General features: G+C 33.1%; 1 protein-coding gene across 1 annotated transcript; it reads left to right on the top strand.

The window, feature by feature from the left end:
• Positions 1 to 19290: 19290 nt before the first annotated feature.
• Positions 19291 to 21973, top strand: LOC149172773 (indole-3-acetate O-methyltransferase 1-like). The gene is made up of 4 exons (XM_089426456.1): positions 19291 to 19377; positions 20217 to 20660; positions 20780 to 21058; positions 21599 to 21973. Exons 1-4 carry the CDS (start codon positions 19291 to 19293, stop codon positions 21971 to 21973), a joined length of 1185 nt encoding a protein of 394 aa, XP_089282582.1.
• The last annotated feature ends 712 nt before the right edge of the window (positions 21974 to 22685 follow it).

Genomic DNA, 22685 nt, shown 5'->3' with positions numbered 1-22685 from the left:
CCCACGTGGCATATGCCAAAATGAACCCAAACCATTAATGTGCCAACCCAAAATGTAATGCAAACAACCCTCATTAAAATGTAATGGCCCCATTCAATGACCAACCCACAAAGAAATGTAATGGTTACATTTTTTATAACCGTGCCCATTTTAAATAAAACAAAAAAATAATGGTGATATGTTAAAATTGGTTCCACGGGGATTCGAACCCGGAACCACCTCCTACAAGTATGCTAGACTTAGCCACTGGCCCAACAGATTCTCATTGATATTTCCGCCACCGAAACATATTAAAACCTTATGTTTTCATTTGATGTGGGGGAGGAGAATGGGCACATAGACTGAGGAGAGAGTGCATGTGGATCGATAAATATTAATAAATTTATTGTAGGTGGAACCATGAGTGAGCAAAATTTCCAAGAGGGCGAAATTTTTGGACTGTCCAAATTGGACAAATTTTATGTCGATCCTACACCTCTCGGTAACATGAAACCAATGGTGCAGTCAGCTCCATGGTCTGAGCATCTGATTTACAGAGGACCCAGAGGAGGGAATCTTTGAAGAATCTAGGGGGAATCTAAAAGATTCCCTAAGCCCCAGATTTGCAATTTCTCAGAATTCAGAAATTTGACAGTCGGTTTTGCACTATTCGATGCCATAAATATGATGGTGTGTTCATATTTTCCATTTGCTCATTTCATTTTCTAGCCACTTTTCTAAGTGGAATGCAGGTATCAGCATTCATGTGGGAGCAGTCATTTCCATGCAATTCAACGTAGTGAGATTGATGGTTCGAATAGCTTTCAGTAGCTTGACATCATTTTCTTTAGATGGCCCATGGATGTGAGGTATATGCAGTGTATTCATGTACTTCTTTTGCTATGCATTGTGTTGCACAAATCCCTATTTGATGTTTGATGTGGGATGTTGTTTCTTACTTGTTTTCATGATTCCTGTTTGATGTGATGCAAAATCAACTGTGTGATGTACTTGTTGTCATGATTCATCATTTTTTTTTAAGATCTCTTTCTTGTATGTTGATGGGATACTCATTTGTCACCATGCATGCTTGCATTAAGACCCTTTTTATGCCATGTTGGTGGGATGATCATTATCATCATGCATGAGTTTATGTCACACTGATAGGAGTCCTTTTTTGACTGAGAGTTCCTATAGTGGAACATCTCTTGGCGCCACTCCTGCGTGAGGTCATTTTCCTTTTATGATAGCGACGTCACCTCTTATGTACATCATCACTATTGAAAGAACTTAATGTGATGACCTACACCATCTTGACACCAGGGCCTAGAGACATAGTCCCTCCTGTACGAACTCTGTTATCAATGTCTTATGTTTTCATGTGTTGATGATTGACATGTTCCTTCTTATTTACAACATGCAGAGGTATTCATTTATGTTCTTTTAAAAATGCAATTTAACACATCACAAAATTAAAAGGTCTTGGATGGGTCCTTTGTCACACCCCGAACTGGATCAATGCATTGGCATCCACTACCATGAAAACAAAATCTCTTTGGCAGCAAAGGTATGGCCATCTTAACTATCATGAATTGTTGCTACTACAAAAACAAAAAATGGCATGCAGACTTCCATTGTTAAAGAATGCATATTTGGCATGTAAAGGGTGTGCTTTAGGGAAGATGCATAGGGAAGAGTTCACTTCTCATATAGATAGAAGCAAAATAGATAGTCTTGAACTTGTTCATACAGATGTGTGTGGGCCTACGTAGACTAGATCGTTAGGAGGAGCATATTATTTCTTAATATTTTTTGTTGACTGCACAAAATATAATTAGGTTTATTTCATTGCAAATAAGAGTGATATATTTGAATATTTAAAATATTTTAAAAGCTTGGTTGAGAAGAAAATAGGAAAATACATCAAGATCCTTTGATTTGATCAAGGGGGAGAGTATACATTAGGAGAATTTGTCAAATATTGGAAATCCCATGCAATTGTACAACAGTACGCAGTGCCACATACTCCACAACAAAATGCAGTAGCCGTAAGGAAGAATAGAACCTTACTAGAATGTGCAAGGAGCATGATGAAAGGTAAAAATATTACCAATGTTTTTTGGGCAGAAGCTATTAGTACCATTGTTTATCTAAAAAATAGAAGTCCGAAAAAAAGTATATATAATAAGACTCCATTTGAAACTCTTTATGGTTATAAACAAGTAGTAAGTAATCTAAAAATATTTGGAAGAAAAGAGTTTGCTCATGTTCGAAAAGAAGAAAGGAGAAAACTTGATGCCAGTTATAACAAGTGTCTTTTCATCGGTTATTTTTCTGATCATAAAGCATACAAGATGTTTGATACTTATACTGATAATTTTTTTTTCCAAGAAGAGATGTTTTGTTTCATGAACATGAATATGAAGGTGATAAGGAGGAAAATCATGATACACGGCATATTCCTCATTATTGTAATGATGTTACTGAAAATATTGATGACAAACACGTGCAGAAACAAGAGGAATAATCTAGTCATATGCACATCTCAAGTAGTGAGGGCACACTTAGAGGAGGAAAAGAATCACCACAAAGCTGAAGAAAGGATGAAATCAATGAACAACCAAGAAGGTCCTCACACCAAATTCAACCACCAGTAAGGTATAAAGACTATGCCTTGATGAATAAAGTAATGAATGTACTAGAGCCTTTGAATAATAAAGAAGCTAACGAATATGAAAAATGGAGAAATGAAATGAAGGAAGAATATGATTCTATTATAAAAAATGATACATGGGAAATAACAAAATTACCTAAAGACAAATTTCCCATAGGATCAAAATGGATTTTCAAAACTATATTTAATGTTGGTGGGACTATTGATAAATATAAAGCTAGACTTGTAGCAAAGGGTTATTCAAAAATAGAAGGGATAGATTATGAAGAAATTTTTGCAGCTATAGCGAAAATGAACACCATCAGAATGATTATTACATTGGGAATTAAGCGCAACTGGAAGCTAAATTAATTATATTTCAAATTAGCATTTCTGAATGGAGAATTAAAAGAAGTCTATCTTGTTCATCCATAAGGTTTTTTACAACATGGAGAAGAGCATCTTGTTTCAAGGTTAAAGAAAGCATTATATTGACTCAAACAGGCACCTATGTTCTTGATATATGAAGATTGATAAATTATTCCTCGTAGGGTTTTATTCAAAGTAAAGGAGATTCAAATCTATCTATCAAGAGGGATGAAAAGGGACATATTGTTTTCATTTCTGTATATGATAATGATCATATCATAAAATTAAGTGATATCAAGGTGATTGAAAAGATAAAAAGTAGGGAATTTGAAATAAAGGACCTTGGAGAGTTGCATTATTGTTTAGGCCTTGAAGTTTGGAGAGATAATAATAGAACCTTTGTCACACAAATAAAATACATGCATGAATTAATGGAGAGATTCAATATGAATGGATGCAAAACAATATCTACACCACTGGAACAAAACGTTAAACTCAGTAGTGATGATAAAATAAAAGATGTGGATGACACATTATATAGAAAATTGATGGGAATTTTGAATTACTTAACTAAAATGAGACCACATTTTGCATTATTAGCATACTTAGTCAATTCATGGAAAAGGCACATGAAAATAAGTGGAAAGGAGAAAAGAGAGTTCTTCGATATTTGAAGGAGACTAAATTCTTTTGTATTGAATATACTAATGATTTGAATGTTGAGTTGACAAGTTATTCAAATTCTAATGGGGTAGGATATCTCGACGAAGAAGTCCACCTCTAGTTAGACATTCAGTATTGGATCCAATATTGTGTCATGGATCAACAAGAAACAAACAATTGTTTCTTCGTCTTCTACTAAAGAAGAGTATAAGGCCCTATGAAATGCAACCTCCGAAGTAATTTGGCCAAGAATAATTCTTGAAGACATGGGCGAAAAACAGGGAGGACCAACAGTTATCATGTGTGACAATTAAAGTTGTATTAAGTTAGCAAACAACCTAGTCTACCATACAAGATCAAAGCACATTGAGATGCAACATCATTTTGTACAAGAAAAAATACACTCAAAGGAAATTAATTTGATATATTGTATTGCAAATGATAATGTGGCAGATATCTTTACTAAGCCTTTAGGAAAATACAAGTTCTTGCTATTTAGAAACAAGTTAGGTGTGATAAATAATTCATTTTTCCATTAAAAAGAAAATTAGACTTAATGGAGAAATAAAATGTTTTACATTCTATAGAACTCATGAGAATGTTTAAGATTGGTTAAAACTGCAGACTTGAATGTTCTAGAATATAATAAACTCATTCTGTTCAGTATAACCTGCAGTTAAGTAAATAAGCCAATTACAATTGAGTACGTGTTATTTTCCTTCGTAAGAAAGTTTGTCATGTATTGTGTAATCAATTTTGAGCATTGCCCTGAATTACTAAAATCTTGTATGTGTTCTATCATATTTCTGTTTTAACTATTTATTTCAATATTTGATCAGCAAACTATCGGCTATCGTTTACGGAGACTCAGTAGGTTAGGGATCCATAGAAAAGTGCAGGACCAGTTCATGGATATTTTATACCTTCAAATGGGAAAACATCAGTTTGTCACTGGTAGTGTTTAATACACTAGGATTTTGGATGAAGTACATACACAGGATATATAATACGGCTATAAAAACAGTATGAGCAAACACGGAACCGTGAATCGTACAAATTCACCGGTACGTTTAAACAGCAGGAATGTTCAAAAAACATCTTCTACACATAATGGCAAAAAAAAAAAGTGTGTCGACTTACTTTCAATTAATTACAAAAAGAATAGGCATGGATTCGCATTTCTTATTTCAAAACAAATGAGAGAAAAATAAAGCAATACTTACATCATCATAATGGGAGACTGAGAATATGAGAATACACGGATGCAATATTATATATGGGCATAATGGGAGAGTGGGAACCTGAAGGACACGGCATGCATGCAACATGACAATGTGAACATCTAAAAATCAACAAACGAATAACTACGAATAACTTTGGCATTCTGCTCTTTGTCATTACTTTTGGCATTTTGTTCTTCGTGCAGTATATAGATGCCATGGCTTGTAGATGCAGAAAAAAGTTTTTATTGAAAAATATTAACCAAATAACATCATTCTAATAGAGATATGATATGCGTTTTTTTTCAGATTCCTGAAAACTTTATTGTCATGACACATGAAGGAGGAATTTTGTTTTAGCACGGGTTTATTCCAAAGAAGGTTAAAATGATATGTTTATAGACGCTAAAATATTAATTAAAAAGTTATAATTAAAATATAATTTATAATAATAATTTATAAAATTATTATATATATATATATATATAAATAAAAGAGGGTACTTGTTAAAGTTAATTTCAATAAAACAAATATATTAATAATGATATTTTAAATATAATGCAGTAATTATATTATTTCATAATAATTTAGTTTTATATGTTGAGTTAAAATTATGTATATATATTTATTTTGTTGTTAGGAAATTTTGATTATGGAGTATATATGTTGTTTTCCAAATCTCATTCAGTTTAAATTATTCAAACCATTAATATAGCAGGATTTTAGATGTTTCTTTTTTAGTTAGGGAAAATTTTAAACTTAAACCACTTTAGAAAAGAATCTTTTCCTAATTAATAATTTTAATAAAAAATGATCGATATTTATATTTTTATTGAAATAATTTTTTATTTATTTATTAATATTTTTAAATAATTAATCAATAAAAAATTTATTAGTATTTTTTTTTTTTTGACAAAATCAAATATATTATTTACATAGATTATAGAAATAAATAAATATATGGAACGTGATAAGGTAAATATAATGAACTTGTCAAAAGGAAGTAAACAACTAAATTTCATGAAGTGTATGATGTTGGTGAACAAATAAATTGTATAACTTTATTGTTCGTATCTTGTATGGATATCATGGTTTTTATATCAAATATTTTTTTGACTAAATAAAATGGAAATAATAATTTATTTATATTTTTAAAAGTAAATGATGGTAGATGGATTGCTTAATAGTCAATGCTCATAGAATAAAGTATAATGTTTATGGAATAATCCATTTTATCGAATTAAAACAAAGGACTTAGAAGAAATTTCAATTGTAAGGAAAGCTGGAGACATGAAGAGAATGATATAATTCTAGATGGAGCAAAGAAGAAAAGTTGATGATAGTGCACATGTTAATATTGTGGCATCAATAGAGTTTACAATAAAGAAAAATAAATAATGATAGACAAATAATGATGAATGTTTGTGAGATTCACACATTATATCCGTAAACATGTCTATGATGTCATATTTGAGTATGTACCTGATATATCTATGACTGAAGTATGAGAATTTTATGTACCTAAAGCAAATGTTAGTTTGATGAGACAAGTGTACTCCCACAAAGATTGTAGTATATAGTTCGATGTTAGATAGAAACCACCAGATGTGAAGTTTCATGGTTAACCAAAAGCACTTCATGTTACTATGATGTTTGTGGTAAACATAAATGACTAAGATGTGAAGGTTTGCAGTTAGAGAAAACAACTTCATGTAGATGTGATGTTTTTGGTAAATAGAAAATACTTGAGGTGTGAAGCTTAAAGGCCATCCATAGAAAACCCAAAGGTGTAATGTGAGAATATTGTTATGGTTAAAGAAAGTAAAACCAGAATAATGATGATGTTTATTGCTTATTTTTTCTTTTTAATTAAAAAATTGAGTTAAAACACACATTTTGAAAGTATTTTTTTTCTCAGAATTGTTCTTAGATAGACAAAATGTTAAATAGTGTTCCATTGAATGATAAATGTTGAAGAAATATTCAACTAAACATATAATTTTTGGCTTCGTAGTTAATAATAGAGATAATGAATTATTTTTTCCAAATTAATTAAATGGTAATTTTAGAATTGATGATTTTCTCAATAAAAATCATAATAAAATAAAATAAGTCAAATTGATATTTTTTCAAATTGATATATATATTTTTTTCAAATTATCTCAAAACTAAATAAAAATTTCTAGATTAAATTAATTTAATTATTTAATCAAATCATTTTTATAAATTTTATTAAAATCATGTTAAACTTAAGACAAATATATTTAATTAAATTTCTATATTTATTCTTATAAATGGACTTACTTTAAGTGGTTGGTTTCTTTTTGTAATTTAGACAGACCCATCATAAAAAAAATTAATGATCACCCAAGTTGACCGATAAATGGCTTGTAAAAGTACATATCAAATTGAATTCTTTGAGGTTCCTTTTTCCAAAGAATCACTTTGCATGCTTTCTAACAAAGGATATTATTCTATACACATTCATCACTTAGTTTTTTGATGAATATTGTTTCCATAGTTTGATGATACCCACTCATGACTAGGTTCCGAAGTATATAGTTCCCATATATTTTCTTTACACACCTCATATATGTATAGCTCTTAGAGGGTGACGTTATGCTAATATTTAATAATTACATACACAACTTGCGCATACATTATGGTTAGATATTTTTTCAATGCACTAATGTCGTACAACCGTGTCCTGGGTCTTAACCAAGTTCAACCATAGTTCAACCATAGGTTTCAATCTTGAGATTTGATTAAAAAACTAAGAGGCTTCTTGCTCACCTAGCCAAAAGTTCTTCAGGGAGCTGATCTATCGCCAGGTGGTAGCTCTTATCTCGAGACTCCTTAATAGATGAACGGTTATAGAATTTTAGGCACAGATTGATGGTGGATAGAAAGGGATGATTAGGGTAACCACACAATCATTCTGAGCCAGGCAATTGAGTCTCATTTTGTTGGTTCCATTTAGATGTGAGAGCTCTGCAATTTCTAGTGAGGGTTTAAGCCCAAAAATGACACAGGTTCCCTTTCCTATTTGATTTAGGAGAGGAGTACACTTTGTTTAATTATTCCACTGAGAATAGCAGACTTCACCGAGGGTTTGATTAATTATTCCACTGAGAATAGCAGACTTCGCCGAGGGTTTGAATACAACATCACAGTTATGGGTTTCCTCTATTTGGTAAACAACCGACGCAACTCCAGGTATCTCATAACCTTGCTCGATACCTTCCGCTTCTATGAGCCAGTAATCATCAAGGGTACTAATTGTATTACTACTACCATGAATAGGGGTTTCAGTTACAAGAATGGTCTCAGCACTCAAGTAACTGAACCCATCTTAAATTTTCTTTTGTTATCTTTGATTAATAGAATATTTGTGAATTTTAACGTGCGACTGACCCTAGACTTGTAATTTTTTTGTAGGTATGAAATGGGATTTCAGTTTCAATTCCTTTTAATCTTGTTTCTTCCCAGCAGTCATCGTCATCTTCTCATAGTTGTCGTTGCTTCATTTATCAGGTTCTTACTCAGTCCCTTCTAAGAAGCCTACTTGTGCTTGATAACACATTTTTGTTGTTGGATCTTGATTCTTCGAAATTACTATGGTTCAAAATTCACATTGACCGATTCCCATTGTTAATTTGGGTCTAGCGTTCGAATTGTCTTGAAACTATTTTCTTTGTTCTCTTTAAAGGATTACTAAGGCTTATGAGTCAAGAACTATTGACCAACCAGAGTTTAGGGTTGAATATTGAGCAGAAGAAAGTATAATTGTCATTGGTGTTTTCCAAATTAAATTAGCACTTGACAGACTCAACCTTGCAGTCGACAGTGTAGGTTTTGTTTTGAACTATCCACAAGTTAGAGGAATCATTGGCAACACCTGTTGACATGAGTATAAACCCAACCAGGACATGAGTCTCATCTTAGGGGGTCAACGCTTTCAATGAGTGTGGAGATGGAGCACTCTTTATATTAATTAGGCATAAAATCTCTATATTTGATATTGTCCAGTTCTTACCTTAATAATTCTTGATTAAATTGTGCATTTTCGAATGGGGTTTCTTTATAGATTCAATACTACACCTCTGGTTCCTCCCCTGCATAGTGTTCATGAATATTAGATATTTTTTTCTCGTAATAAAGAAGCAATAATTCTTGAATGGTTCAGTTAATGTTTATATAATTTCTTCCCTGGTTTACTCTTAAGAACTTCTCATTACCCTAAGATAGTTCTTACGCTATTTGCATAGATTATTTATGAAATTAATTAAGAGTTGAAACATTTTCTGCAAAAGAAAGTTTAAATACTTATTTCTGGTAGTTTTAGATTATCTCTTCATTTATTCATTAAACATATTGTTTTCATTTAATCAATTTTTGTTTGTTTAACCGGAAGATTCTTTATGAAACTAATCAAGAGTTGAAACATTTTCTGCAAAAGAAATTTTAAATACTTATTTTGGGTAGCTTCAAATTGTCTGTTCATTTATTGATTAAACATAATGTTTTCATTTAATCATTTTTTTTGTTCAACTGACTTGTTACCAAGTACTATTTTCCAAAGTCTCAATTAAATAAACAAAAGAGCTGACAGTAATAATTATTTACATTACAACCCGGATGCGGGTGTCTTAAATAGCTGTTAATGCCTGGGCATGCGAAGCCGGCAACTGGCAAGCCATTAAGCAGGTTTAGTCGGTTCGAGGTAGGTCATTAACAAGCAATTAATGAAGAACCAAGCTCGAGGTACACAGGCGAAAGATATCAGGATGGTGCGCACTCTCCATGGCTCATTTGCTCCGGTCTCTTCAGGCATTGACATAGTCGCTCCGGGTTCTTCAAGCAGTGTTATCCTCTGGTGGTCATGGCCTCAGAGCCTCAGCGCAGCTCTGAGAATTTGGAAGCCACCATGGCTTCATAACTTCTCCCATTTGGCCAGCTTCAGGTATATGGTTTTGTCTCTTTCCGAAGGCGTCTGGTGCATTAAGTTAGTCTTCTCCATATGCGTCTGGTGTATTAAGTCAGTCTTCTTGCCCATCTCTGTAAGGGATTTCGATTTTGTCTTTGTTGAAGGTGTCTGGGTCGGGTATTGGGCTTATTCAGTCGTTGTTGGGTTTTTTCTTGTGGTCGATTCTATCTTCTGTGTGCTCTGCTTTTGGGTCTTACATTCAGAGGTCTGGTATTCAATCTGGTTCCACTTAGTTTGCGGCGAGTCGCTTCTCTCTCACCCTCAGTCCTTCAGCACCTTCAATCCATTGATCTATACTGTTATGGCCCGTCGTCGTGGCATACCCAGGCGTGGTAGCAACTCGGGGTCCCGTGGAGGTTCTCGGGGTCGTGGTGGCTCTGTGCCTCGACGTATAACTCCGTTAGCCTCTGCCTCGCCATCCTCACCGCCCTCAGACTATTCTGGACCCTCCCTAAACAACTCTTTTCACACATCCCGGTTCAAGTTCAAAAGCAGGCTTAACAAACCTCTTATCTCAGCTATAATAACTGTTATCTTCTCGGAGGAAGAAGATGAGCTCACAAGCTCAGATGAAACTTCCAAGGAACAGTCTCATTCTCAGAATTCCAGTGATTCTCAGGGTAGCTTGGCTGGTGTTGTCCTCAATGCTTCCGCTGCGCTGCACGAAGAGGGCCAACAGGAAGACTCTTGCCCTCAGCCAGACTCTCCTCAAGAGAAAATTATAGCTTGTGAGCTAGCGCGCCTCTCTGGCAGTGTTCTGCACCTTGTGCCTCCTCCAGAATGCAACATGATGGAAGCTGAAGATGATGTGATGGTAACCTGGGTAAGCTCCCCCAACCAGGAAAATGAGAACGCTACAGACTCGCCACCGCAGGTTTAATTACCTTTGGCTTCAGCGACAGGAAAGCAAGTCATCTTATGATTTCTGGATTTCGTGTGTAATTCTCAGTGTGCATGGCTTCTGTTATTATCAGCATGAAATTTTTCATTCTCCAGGATATAATTTTGGCTTTCCTTTTTTTTGTAATAGTGGTAAAGGACAACATTTTGTAAAAGGGCAGCTCACTCTGAAGCGTTTAGCTCTGTTTAGTCTTGGGTCTATATAGCTCTGTTTAGTCTTGGGTCTATGATTTTCATTTTTGTAAACAGAAGGCAATGTGCTACTTGCAACGGTTCTTTTGACAGAGGGCAGGCTACAGCCCCCTCAGAGGTTCAAACCTCTTTGTAAATATTTTTTCTCTTTTAATCTTAATAGAATAGTCTTTATACAGAAAAAAAAAAAAAATAAATAAATAAATAAATAAATAAAAAATAAAATAAAATAAAATTATTTACATTACTAGGGATTTCACACCCTTTTATTTTCTTTTAAGTATGTAATTTGAGATCGAGTGAGATGAAATTTTTCTTAAAATAGTTTGGCAAATCCCCTAATATGATATTCATGCAATCCGATTAGTTGAGCTCTATGAAAAATGAGAAAAAGAAAATTGTGCGGAGTTGATTATCATCAAGGTAAAACTCTCTACTCTTTTGGATTGCAATGTTTTATTGCCAAATTTTTAATAATGTACCACTTTCAAACATTCGTTGACATATTTGTATATCCTTTAGGGGGCTGGGCAAGCATTTTGTGTTGGGGGAGACTTGCGGGCATTGTATTATGTAAAGGCAGGTTAGTGTCCAATTTTTTTCTAAAATGATAGCTTGACTTCTTGGGTATACTTTCACAACAATTGATTGTTAGATTGCAAGCTTAAGTAGTAGAATATGTTCATTTATGTCTCATTTTAATCTTGTTGTTAGCTATTTTCCAATTCATTTTTCTGTTTTAAAGTTTACTAGTGTTAAAGATATATATGAAAGGCAGTTAGTACAACCACATTGGTAAATGTGGTTGATGTAGGTAGATCAATGTTATTTGTTATTTAATAATGTATTATTTGGTTAATCTCATGAGATAATTCGCATAATAATTTTATAATTGTATTAGGTAAATGTGAAAAAGTAAATATGGATTTAGAAATATAAAATAGTTAATATTTAAAATTTTATTCATTGATGTGAAAATGACCACCAAAATATGTCATCATTTCTTATATATAACCAAAATATAACTATTTTGATTAAAAGAATACTTATAAAAGTAAATATCAACACTATTTCTTCAAAAAAAATATTCAACTGCACATTGACATAACTAATTTATCTGATTTTGTTTATGAGTGCTTTTATGTTATCAATCATGATACGTAAACGTTTTGGCAGACAAGAATATTATCGAGCTTATGTACAAAATCTATTGCCTTTACTATCACATCCATACATACAAGAAAAATCTGGTGAGGACTACCACTTTTTTGTTCATACCATTTTTAATTTCTCATATTTTAAAATTGACTAGAATTTGTCATTCAAGACTCGTGCTAGTATGTTGGGAAGAATAATGTCTCTTAGATTTTATATGGATCTTTTCAATATCATTGAAGTTTATTAGATTATGTATATGCTTTCTTTGCCATCTAAAACTATAATAGATAGTGTACATACCAGAGTTCTCCATAATTCTCGTTGGGAAGAATAATGTCTCTTAGATTTTATATGGATCTTTTCAATATAATTGAAGTTTATTAGATTATGTACATTATGCTTTCTTTGCCATCTAAAACTATAATAGATAGTATACATACGAGAGTTCTCCATAATTCTCATTTAAAACATAGTTAAGATTTCATCGCTAACTTGTTATTTTGCCTCCGACACTTTTTATAAAAATAGAAGAGGAGGATTTCTCCTCCGATTCTTATGTTCCTATTTTTTTTGGAGGAAAGAAAAAATTTCATTTGTGATTCACGTAGCATTTTTTAATGGACTTGCAATGGGAGTTGGAGTAAGTCTAGCAATATTATCTACATTTAGAATAGTCACAAAGAAAATTGAGAGTTTTTTCAATTTTAATCAAAGATTTCCTATTTTCATATAAAGGATTAGCATGTCCTCTTCAATTATCTATCCTCATCATAAAAAAAATATTTAGACATTTTATTTAAAATCTATGTTACTGAAATTTTGTTTAAGCATTTTATTTAGAAATCTATATCACTGAAATTAGTATAGGATTAATTAGCAACCATTTAATATTTAATATTTATAGAATGTCATGAAAATTATTTCCTTTAAAGTATGCAGCAAAATAAATTATTTTATGATTTCTGATTTATTAATATTTTTCCTTCAATGATCACAATTCACTTTCTCTCTACTTTTGTTGATGGATCAATAGGTCAAAACTTGATGTATCCCCCCAAGTAAAGGAAACAACTTGTTTCATGGTCATTGTGAAAAATCATTTGAGAGACGTTACTTTTGATAGTTTTCTCTAAAGTTACCTCTTGACATTCTAAATTTTTTCTTGGTTCTAAAAGCTCTGGGCCTTTTTGCAGCAGTAACAACAGGTAGACATGAAGTTGTTGAAGCAAGTGTCTTTGGATATTCCACAAAATATCTTCTGGAGTACCATTTTTGAGTGTATATCAGAAACCGGTGGGGAAAGGCAAATCAAGTGATAATGAAGAAATACTATATCATGTTACGAGCACGTGTGTCAATTTTGCATCTTTTGTAAAACAAACTTTCATGAAGGCAACTTTCATGAACGCGGGATTGCCAATCAATTGTAAATTCGAATGAATATAATTTTACAATTTTTGTAAATTCAATAGAATATACATTTTATAATTTAAATTTTTTTCCTTATGAAGGAAGCCAGTTCCAATTATACACGAGTATTGAAATTGTGGAGCTAACCACTGCATATAAATTTAATTTTCCACCATTTAATGTGATTTGAGCTTTTGGTTTTATATGTGAGAAAGTAAACTCTCTTGTAGGATGGAGAAATGTTGAACACTTTTATTTTTCCTCATAATATATCATGAAATGAAATTCCAATGGAGGATCTTGCATGTTCAAATTCAATGACATTCAATGACATGAATATATTTTCAGCAAATATAAGTCATTCAGCAAATCTAAGTGTGTTGCCTTATTATTTTCAAGGTTGCTTTCAAGAATTGTTAAGTTTTGGAAATTGTTTTTCTTTTAGATTTAAAATGACTTTGTTGTTAACTTCAAAAAAATTGTATATTTTTTTTTACCATAAAGAACAGAGATTTAAGCTAACTAGAATCATTATTTGGGAAGTTTAAATGTTGAAACCACCTTAAAAAAACATTTAAAATGATTTTGTTTATTTTTTTCTTTAAATATTTTTTCATATTCTCTTTAAAGAGATAATAGTTGAAATTATGGGCCTATAGTCTCTATATACAATATGCTTTTAATCTCAGCTAATGTCTCAAAAGAGACAAAAATGTAATTGTAGAACATCTAAAAATATTTTATTTAATTTTTTTTAATATATTTTTTCATATTGTCTCTAGAGAGACAATAGTTGGTTCTATGGACATATAATGTGACTGTAGAACATTTAAAAAAAAAATTATTTATTTATTTTTTAAATATTTTTTCATATTGTCTCTGGAGAGACAATAGTTGAAATTATGGACCTATAATCTCTATAGACTATGTTTTTAATCTCAACTATTGTCTCTAAAGAGACAAAAATGTAATTGTCTCTAAAAAGACAAAAGAAATTGTCTCTAGAAAGAAAAAAGAAATTGTTTCTTAAGAGACAATAATTCATGTGTCTTTATAGAGACAATAATAATATGTGTTCGATATTGTCTTTATAGAGACAAATTTTGAAGACAATAAAATTTTGAGACACTCAATTTTGAGACACCCGCTTGGAGACAATATTTAAGACAATACACAATTTTCTTTTTGTCTCAAGTTAAGACAATTGACTTGAAAAATGTCTTAAATATTTTCTTAAAAACCCCCTACATGTAGTAGTGTAATACGCGTTGATGGCTTGTGCTGCAAAAAATTTCTCTAAGGGGAGGCTAAACAACGTGTTTCTCTTTTGAGGAAGGGCGCTAGTCAATGAAAAAGGGTGTGTTTATTGAACCAAAATACGTGCTAATAAACCAGCAAAAATATTCTTCGCGGCTGCTACTAAGGCGACAATACAACCAACAAGCACTCTCAGTCACCCAAGTATTCTCACTTTCCCTCATTCAACCCTCTCAGTCACCCAAGTATTCTCACTTTCCCTCATTCAACCCTGAAGCTCTGATACCATGTTAAAAATGGAAGACAAATATATTATTCATCAAACCAGCTCTCAGGTGAGGGCTTCCCCTGGAGACTACCTTTGGTAGAACGCTCTACACCTTCATCATTAATCACCATGAATAAATAGTTTACAAACAAATAGGAAGGTTAGAACAACCACCTAGAAAATAGGAACGAATTCCTAATCTAAGTCTGAAACGTAACTAATGCACTCACTCACTCCAAGATTACTTTTCTCCATTAACTTTAATGGGTGCATCTAAGCCGTCAAAGTCACCGAGGGATCGCAGCCAACCCAAATATGAATATATTTTAGAGTGTCTCCTCCTTGTGGCATGGGCTTCGTGAGGTTTGATCATGGGTCTCCTTGCTAATGATGCCCATCCTCAACTGGTTCTACTAGTGGGACTTGAAAAATTATTATCTAGTTAATTTTAAGGATTTTTTCGTTTTAATTTTGGTAATATAAATAGAAAATGAGGTTAATGTATTGATGTTAATCAACATTCACCCACCATTTAATTTATATACTAGCACTGGTATTTGATATATATTTTTTATCTTCTTAAATTCAAATACAACTTTTGTTAGGTTAAAACATATCAAGTTATATATTATTATTCACTCCACTATATTATATATTCAATATATAGTTATTATTAAAGTGATTCCAAATTGATGACAAAATAATGTAATATTGTTTTATCAATTAATTATTTTTTCAGTTGTTACTAAAATTCAATTATATAAACGAGTTATTTAAGAATTGACAAAATAACTAAACTATAAATGCCATATATATATATATATATATCTATAAGCTTGGCACGATCTTTTTCATTCATTTTCTTAAAAAACAGGAAAGTTATATAAATATCCATATGGTTAGGTGTCCTTAACCCACCCATTAGGAAACTAGGTCTGTTGGCCAACTTAACACATTATAAGCGATCCAAAAAGGAAAAGAGTTTGAGATTGTGTATCATAAATATACATGTTTGATTATCCTTAATTCCCCTAGTGACTAGATAACTAAGGTATAATATCAAACTTCGCAGAGCCTTCATCTATGAAGAGAAAAAATAAAAAGCTAAACTATGCAAACTATGCTACTATTCATCAGACGAGTCCACAGGTGTTGGGTCTTTTGCACTAGAACCTCGCAATTCCTTTTGGGGGAGACATGGAATATGCTTCTCTATGCGACTACGGTAGACATTATGTTGATTAATTGAGAATTTTATGAGATGTAATTCTTTATCAATCTCATGGCGTTTAGGATCGATCTTTGAGGGACCAGCTAAAGGAGTCATCTAAGCTCTAGTCACAATATTTTTCATCAACCAGTAAAGACAAACACTTTGTTTTTATTGAGGGGAATGGCCTTTGGAATATCAACAGTCAAGCACTAGATCTCTCCATTCCTCCACATCCAAATCCATGTATGCTGCCTTTTGGTTTAAATACACTCCCTGTCGAGAGATTAACCATTAAATATGAGGTTGGGTATAGATTTGATAGGCCTAAGTAGCTTCCCGAATAAGGCCAGAGGTGGATTTATGACCCCTTCCCCTAGTTGGACATGGCTGGGGTTGGTTGCCTTGCCGCCTATGACCAACACTCTGATTCCTCCCCCGATCTCCCCTTGCCAAGGTGTCTCTACGAGAATATGGACGCACCATACTGCAACTCCACTAACCACAAAGGTGAAAGGAAAGCCTGAAATCAAATGGCAAGGCCTCTAGCTCGATGTGACATATTACCATATGCTCCTGGTGCAAACACTATTAGATCAAACCTGTAGAATTTTCGCAACAGAATACCACATAATTGTAAGTCTTAAGGATCAAAACTATATCTTTCCCATAATTATGAGTTGGGTATGCCGTGACATGCCGAATACAACAACCCATGGTTCCCCGAGCCTTCTTGAAGCAAAACCAAAAATCCATTTGGGCGTATCCTTTCTCAGGAGACCGCTCCCCCTAAAGGGTTACATGTACATAGAAAAGACTAGATAATGGACAAAATCACCCATGTAGGAAATGCAGACGAAATTCCGATAATAAGACCCCAAATATATGCGTATCCTAGAAAGAAAATTCCATAACAAACAAAGAAATTCTATTATATTCAAATAACCCATTACATAAAATAATTTTTTCCTCGCAAATATCACAGAAGATTTCCTTTCTAACCAAGACATCGTCTTAGAGACTCATCTCCAGCAAAGTATCAAATGGAATTGAATCACAGTGATAAGGGCATGAGAAAAACACACCGAGTTAACATACCACTAGTCGCCATCCTCAGGGAAGAGGGTAACGCTGTGTGCACCTAAATGGTGTACCTATCGAGGTACCTTCGCATGCAACTAAAAGATTGCAAGAAGACCTGTAACAATACCTCGAAACTAACGTAAGCTAATAGCGTAAAAAACCTGTAAGGAGATGTCTCATTAACCTCTCCAGTCACCATTAATGTTGCCCATTACAACTAAAATGAATATGTGAGGATCATAAAACAACCACCCACCGTCCTTTTTCATTGAAGTTTTATCCATGACAAAGATCCGAGCCGTGCCCAATTTTCTTCTTGCACCCCAATCAAAAATTCTTTGTTTAGTTAAAAACTCATTAACTTCTTGTTTTTTTAATTGTTAATAAAATTAAATTATATAAAATGTTTATTTAAGAGTGAACAAGATATCTGACGTATAAATACCCTCTGCATAAAAAATTCTATATACACTTACTTTATAATTCAATAATATATACACTAAACTTACTTTATAATTAGATAATATAAATATACATACTTAAACAAAGAATTATAATAAATATAGCATATTTATTATTTTATTTATGTTTATACATTATTAAATGCTTCGTGTATGTCGACTGGGATACACCAAACGCTTTTTTTGGGATTCTTGGAATATGAAATTAAGATCTTATAGTTCTTTTACTTATTTGTGCACATTTAAATAACGTTTGAAATAACAAAAGCGCTTTGATTGGATTCGACGAATTTGAAATTAACATATATGGACAACGCTCCTTTGTCAACATTTCAATACTCCAACGTTAATTGTTCGCCCACAACTTACGCTTTCAGGATGGGCGCCCACAATATCATGTGGGGAGCATGATTTTTCCTTTACCTCAGTTAAGAATCTTTTAACTGAAATATAGATTATTACAGAGAGTTAGTTTGGTCATGCCCGTCCTTCTGCTTTATTTTATTTGGAAAAAAAAGCATGCATATCCTGGCCTTTATCTAACTGTGACTCAAAAGCTAGCACAAATGTTTGATTTCTGCAATTATGTCAGTATTTAAATATGATAGTGGGAATCTTCTTGCGCATTTTCCAATGGAATTGAGCTTTAATGTTTTCTCAAACAGTAAGGTTGCAAGTATCTATAAATATATTTATTCTGCCCACCCAAAGTAAGTTGCCTCTTCGGATTTCTACCCATGGTCAATATATTAAACTCTCGCTGCAGGGAAAGGTATGTTTTTCATCTTCTCGAAAGTATAAAAATTAAACATAAAGGTGACTGAGACAGGACTTTTTTCGTTCCTTCCCGTGATTCGAGAATTAAAAGTTGTATTTCCTAAGTCTTCGACCACCTCTTTCCCCATCTTCTATTTGCTAATTTCCCTGGGGAAGGCAGCCATTTCATCATCTTTTAATCACTATATATCATAAGTCAACTCTAAAGGACCACTTTGGAAAAACTATTGAGGGACTGTAGCGTCTCTCGTGACTATCATGGGCCCGGGCATATTTTTAACATTGTCAGGCTGAAATTATTAATGCAGCATAACGTGCCGGTTCATTGAAAATGATCAGAAAAATGACAGTCAGTGTGAGTGCTGATAAAAAAACAAGAGGTAAGACAGTCGATCAAAAATTCCAAACATGGATTCCACTTTTACACAAATTTGTTTCGTGTCTGCAACGTCCTTCTATATTCTACACCGGCTCAAAAAAGTTTTCAAATAATTCAGAACGGTGGGCGTTGCCGACCAATGTAGGAATAAAGTGAGTAATGTTCATGTGTAATGTAACAATGATGACACTGCTCCGCTGAAATAGGAATAAGCAGGAATTGTACCCTCCTCGACACATATAAATTGAAGGCATGCGCATTTCTCTTCCAGAGTCATTCATTGAATCAGTTCTGAGTTGGTAGCTGTGATATTCTTCTCCTGCAATGGCAGCCGGGAAGCCGTTGGAATCAATTCTTCGAATGAAAGGAGGAGACGATGAATTAAGCTATGCACGGAACTGCTCTGTTCAGGTTATTATCGATGAGTTACAGTCCTGACATTTTTCTGGATATAATGATCTTATGATGTGAATGATGTTTCATAACTTGTCTTTATTTTGGTTTCTCAAATTTATTATATCTATCTACTGTCTTCTCAGCTGTCAACTAATCTTCTCATCTATAGCTTTATCAATCTGTAAAAGGTTTACAGTTATTCTGAATGTATCTAATTTCTTCTTAGATTTTCAGCATACCCAGTTGCCACCTCGGTCAGTTGCACCCGTTATATGACCATTATTTGTTGGAATGATCGTTGTATTTATGCTAATATTTTTTCTGTAATAAATTATTTAAGAAGGAAAACTTGTTTTCTTTCTTTAAAAAGAAGCATATATATAGATAGATATATAGATACGCTTTTACTACTACATAGCTAGTTTTTTGTTTAAAGATTTGACCCAAGTTCCATTCCTCGAAATCCAAGTGGACGTTTCAATAGATATTGCCTTCTTTCGAAGGAAGTGGATATAGCATGACCATAAATTACACAATTAGTGTTGTTTAGAGGTTAATATACAATTTTTGGAAATAAAATTCAATACTAAATAGCCCACTTGGTGTATTTCAATTAGCAATGTTCGTGATATAAAGTATTATATAAAGTACGAAATTCAAGTTTAAATCTTCATTCTTCAAACCAAGCAGAAAAAATTAACAAAGAGTAGGTACTTCCCTTGTAACCAGAGAAAAATGTTTTTAAAATCACTGTCCATAGTGTACAGGATGTAGTATCTTTACTCTCAAGACTTGTAGTTTGGCATACGTTCTAATGGAGTGAAGTACTTTTCTGTGCGATGATAACTGAACAGACAAATCTTATTCGCTCGGTCAGTCCTGTGCTTGAAGAGACAGTCATCAATATGAAGACACAATCATGCAAAACATTCTGCGTTGCAGACCTTGGGTGTGCTTCCTCTCATAGCTCAATATTGGCAATAGAAACCATTTTGGAGGCTGCAAAGCGAAAGTATACGATCTTTGAATCACTTCCTCTTCCAGAATTCCAAGTATATTTTAACGATCTACCTTCTAATGATTTCAACTCGCTCTTCGGCAGACTAACTCCTCAGTCTACTTATGGGAGTATTTCTAATAATACAACAGTGACCATGAGGGGAACAGTTGAAGGTTCAGATCAAGGTTCAGCACCTTATTTCTATGCAGGGGTTCCTGGATCCTTTTACAGACGCCTTTTTCCAAGAGATAGCTTGCACTTTGTCCACTCTTCCTGTGCCTTACATTGGTTATCCAAGGTACAATATATGTACCTCCAGTGTATAATGATTCTTTTTATGTATGAAATATGGCATTTTTTCTGTGATATTCTATCTTGACTTGAAGTGATCAGTTTGAGCTATCGACTTGTAATCAGATTCCAGATGCAATTAGAGATAAGACTTCCAAATCATATAACAAGTGGGAGACCTTCATTGCGAGGAAAGGATCATATGCAGTTGCAGAGGCTTATCTCGAGCAATTCAAATCCGACCTCAATTCATTTCTGAGAGCTAGAGCCCAAGAAATGAATGAAGGCGGAGTTATGTTTCTGATTCTTCCATGTCGAATTTCGTCTGATCCGAGGGAACAAGGGAGCTTGCTCAGTTTCTGTGGGCAGTTGTTGGCAGCTGCTTTCAGAGATCTCATAACTGAGGTAAATGGGATGGCTGGTTTATTGTTTGCTATTTCCCTACAATAAATGAGCAACCAACCTGAATCTTCTGTGGATATGACTTCTGACAGTAGGCCAACTTTAGTATTAACACGACATGGAAGTAGAAAAGAACGTCTTATTTCGTAAATTATGATTATAAAAGGATTTTTAACGGTGACATTGGACTTTGAATTTCACCGTAATCTTATAGATTTTGAGCTCTCAAAAATTGACATCTTACCCGTTTGATTTGAATGTTGCCATTGCCATTTTGACGTGAATAGTTTATTTATTATAGGGTTTGGAGTGTTTTTTTAAAAGTATTTTCCAGTCTGATTTGCTTGGCGAAGATTTATTGGAATCCAGGTTTGAGTTACCGACTCTTCACAACCAAATTGTGCTTAAAGGGCTAAAAACAAATTTTAATTGATAAAAGATCAAAATTTGAAAAAACAAAAAAAAAATTATTAAAGCGAAACTATGTCAGCCCTTATAAGGAAATTTTGAATTAGTCTCACAAATATGATTGATGCTTGGCAGGGCTTACTGCACGAGGAAAAATTGCACTCATTCAATTTGCCTTTCTTCTCTCCAACTATCGAAGAATTCAAGACTATAGTGAAAACCGCAGGATCGTTCACTTTACAGAGATGCGAAGTCTTGAGAGGAGAAGCTGCTGGCACGGTCGAGTACAAGAGCGAAGACCGCGGTTTATTAGGAAGACAGCTCTCAATGCAGTATAGAAACGGATTGGAGACTATGACTGAAGCCCATATCGGAGCAGAAATGACAGACAAATTGTTTCAGAGAGTCGAGAAAAGAGGAGCTGAAAATAGTCACGAATTGATTAAACAAATGGAAAGCCTAACACAGTTACTTGCGGTGCTTATTCGAAATAAGAAAACGTCACAGTAAAATGATTAATGCATACTCACTTTGCAGTGATACCGTGAAATTTTGCTTTGATACTGAAACTTCATGATTGTATATATAATTGTAACACTTTTTTCACTTTGATAGTTTCTTCATGACCATTTTGAGCACAACTATTGCAAGTATTAAAGTTTTTGGAAGCAATGATTTTTCGTATCTCGTCCCCACCGTTAAGATATCTTAGTTTAAATTGTAAATTATAAAGTTATTTTAATTAAACAATAAAAAAATATCTATAGTACAATGCGGAGATGACTAATAAAAGGAAAAAATTGTTGAGGACTAATAAAAAAATGAAAATGCACATGCAGCAAATTATATTTGTTCAAGATAAGGTATACTCTTTATATGATTAAATAATATATTTAAATCCCTATAATAATATATTTAGATCCCTATTAAGTGTACCCATAGTATTATGATTCATTACTCTTATTTAGACCACTACCATTTAGATCATTATGTTGACATGGATAACTATTATATTTGGTATATTAATATGATTATGCAATGTGGAATCCGCTGAAATTCAGGAAGGATTTTTTCCATTTTTTTAAAGCTTTTACAGGTTGAGTGACTTTGTTACATGTCAAACGGTCAATTTATTGTCCGAAATAGATGTTAAATATTAAAAGCATAACGATCTCAAATGTTTTTTGTTTTATAGTTAAAGAAAAAGGAAAATTAATTCAAT

Source organism: Pinus tabuliformis, chromosome 4_2, assembly GCF_031772625.1.
Source record: "Pinus tabuliformis cultivar Carrire ecotype Pingquan chromosome 4_2, CPIR1, whole genome shotgun sequence".
Taxonomy (NCBI): Eukaryota; Viridiplantae; Streptophyta; class Pinopsida; order Pinales; family Pinaceae; genus Pinus; species Pinus tabuliformis.
This window is presented reverse-complemented; position numbering and strand designations above follow the sequence as displayed.

Coding starts and splice junctions, on each gene's coding strand:
- LOC149172773 (XM_089426456.1), top strand. CDS start 19,291: ATGGCAGCCGGGAAGCCGTTGGAATCAATTCTTCGAATGAAAGGAGGA. Junction 19,378..20,216: donor CACGGAACTGCTCTGTTCAG/GTTATTATCGAT, acceptor ATAACTGAACAG/ACAAATCTTATTCGCTCGGT. Junction 21,059..21,598: donor TCAGAGATCTCATAACTGAG/GTAAATGGGATG, acceptor GATGCTTGGCAG/GGCTTACTGCACGAGGAAAA.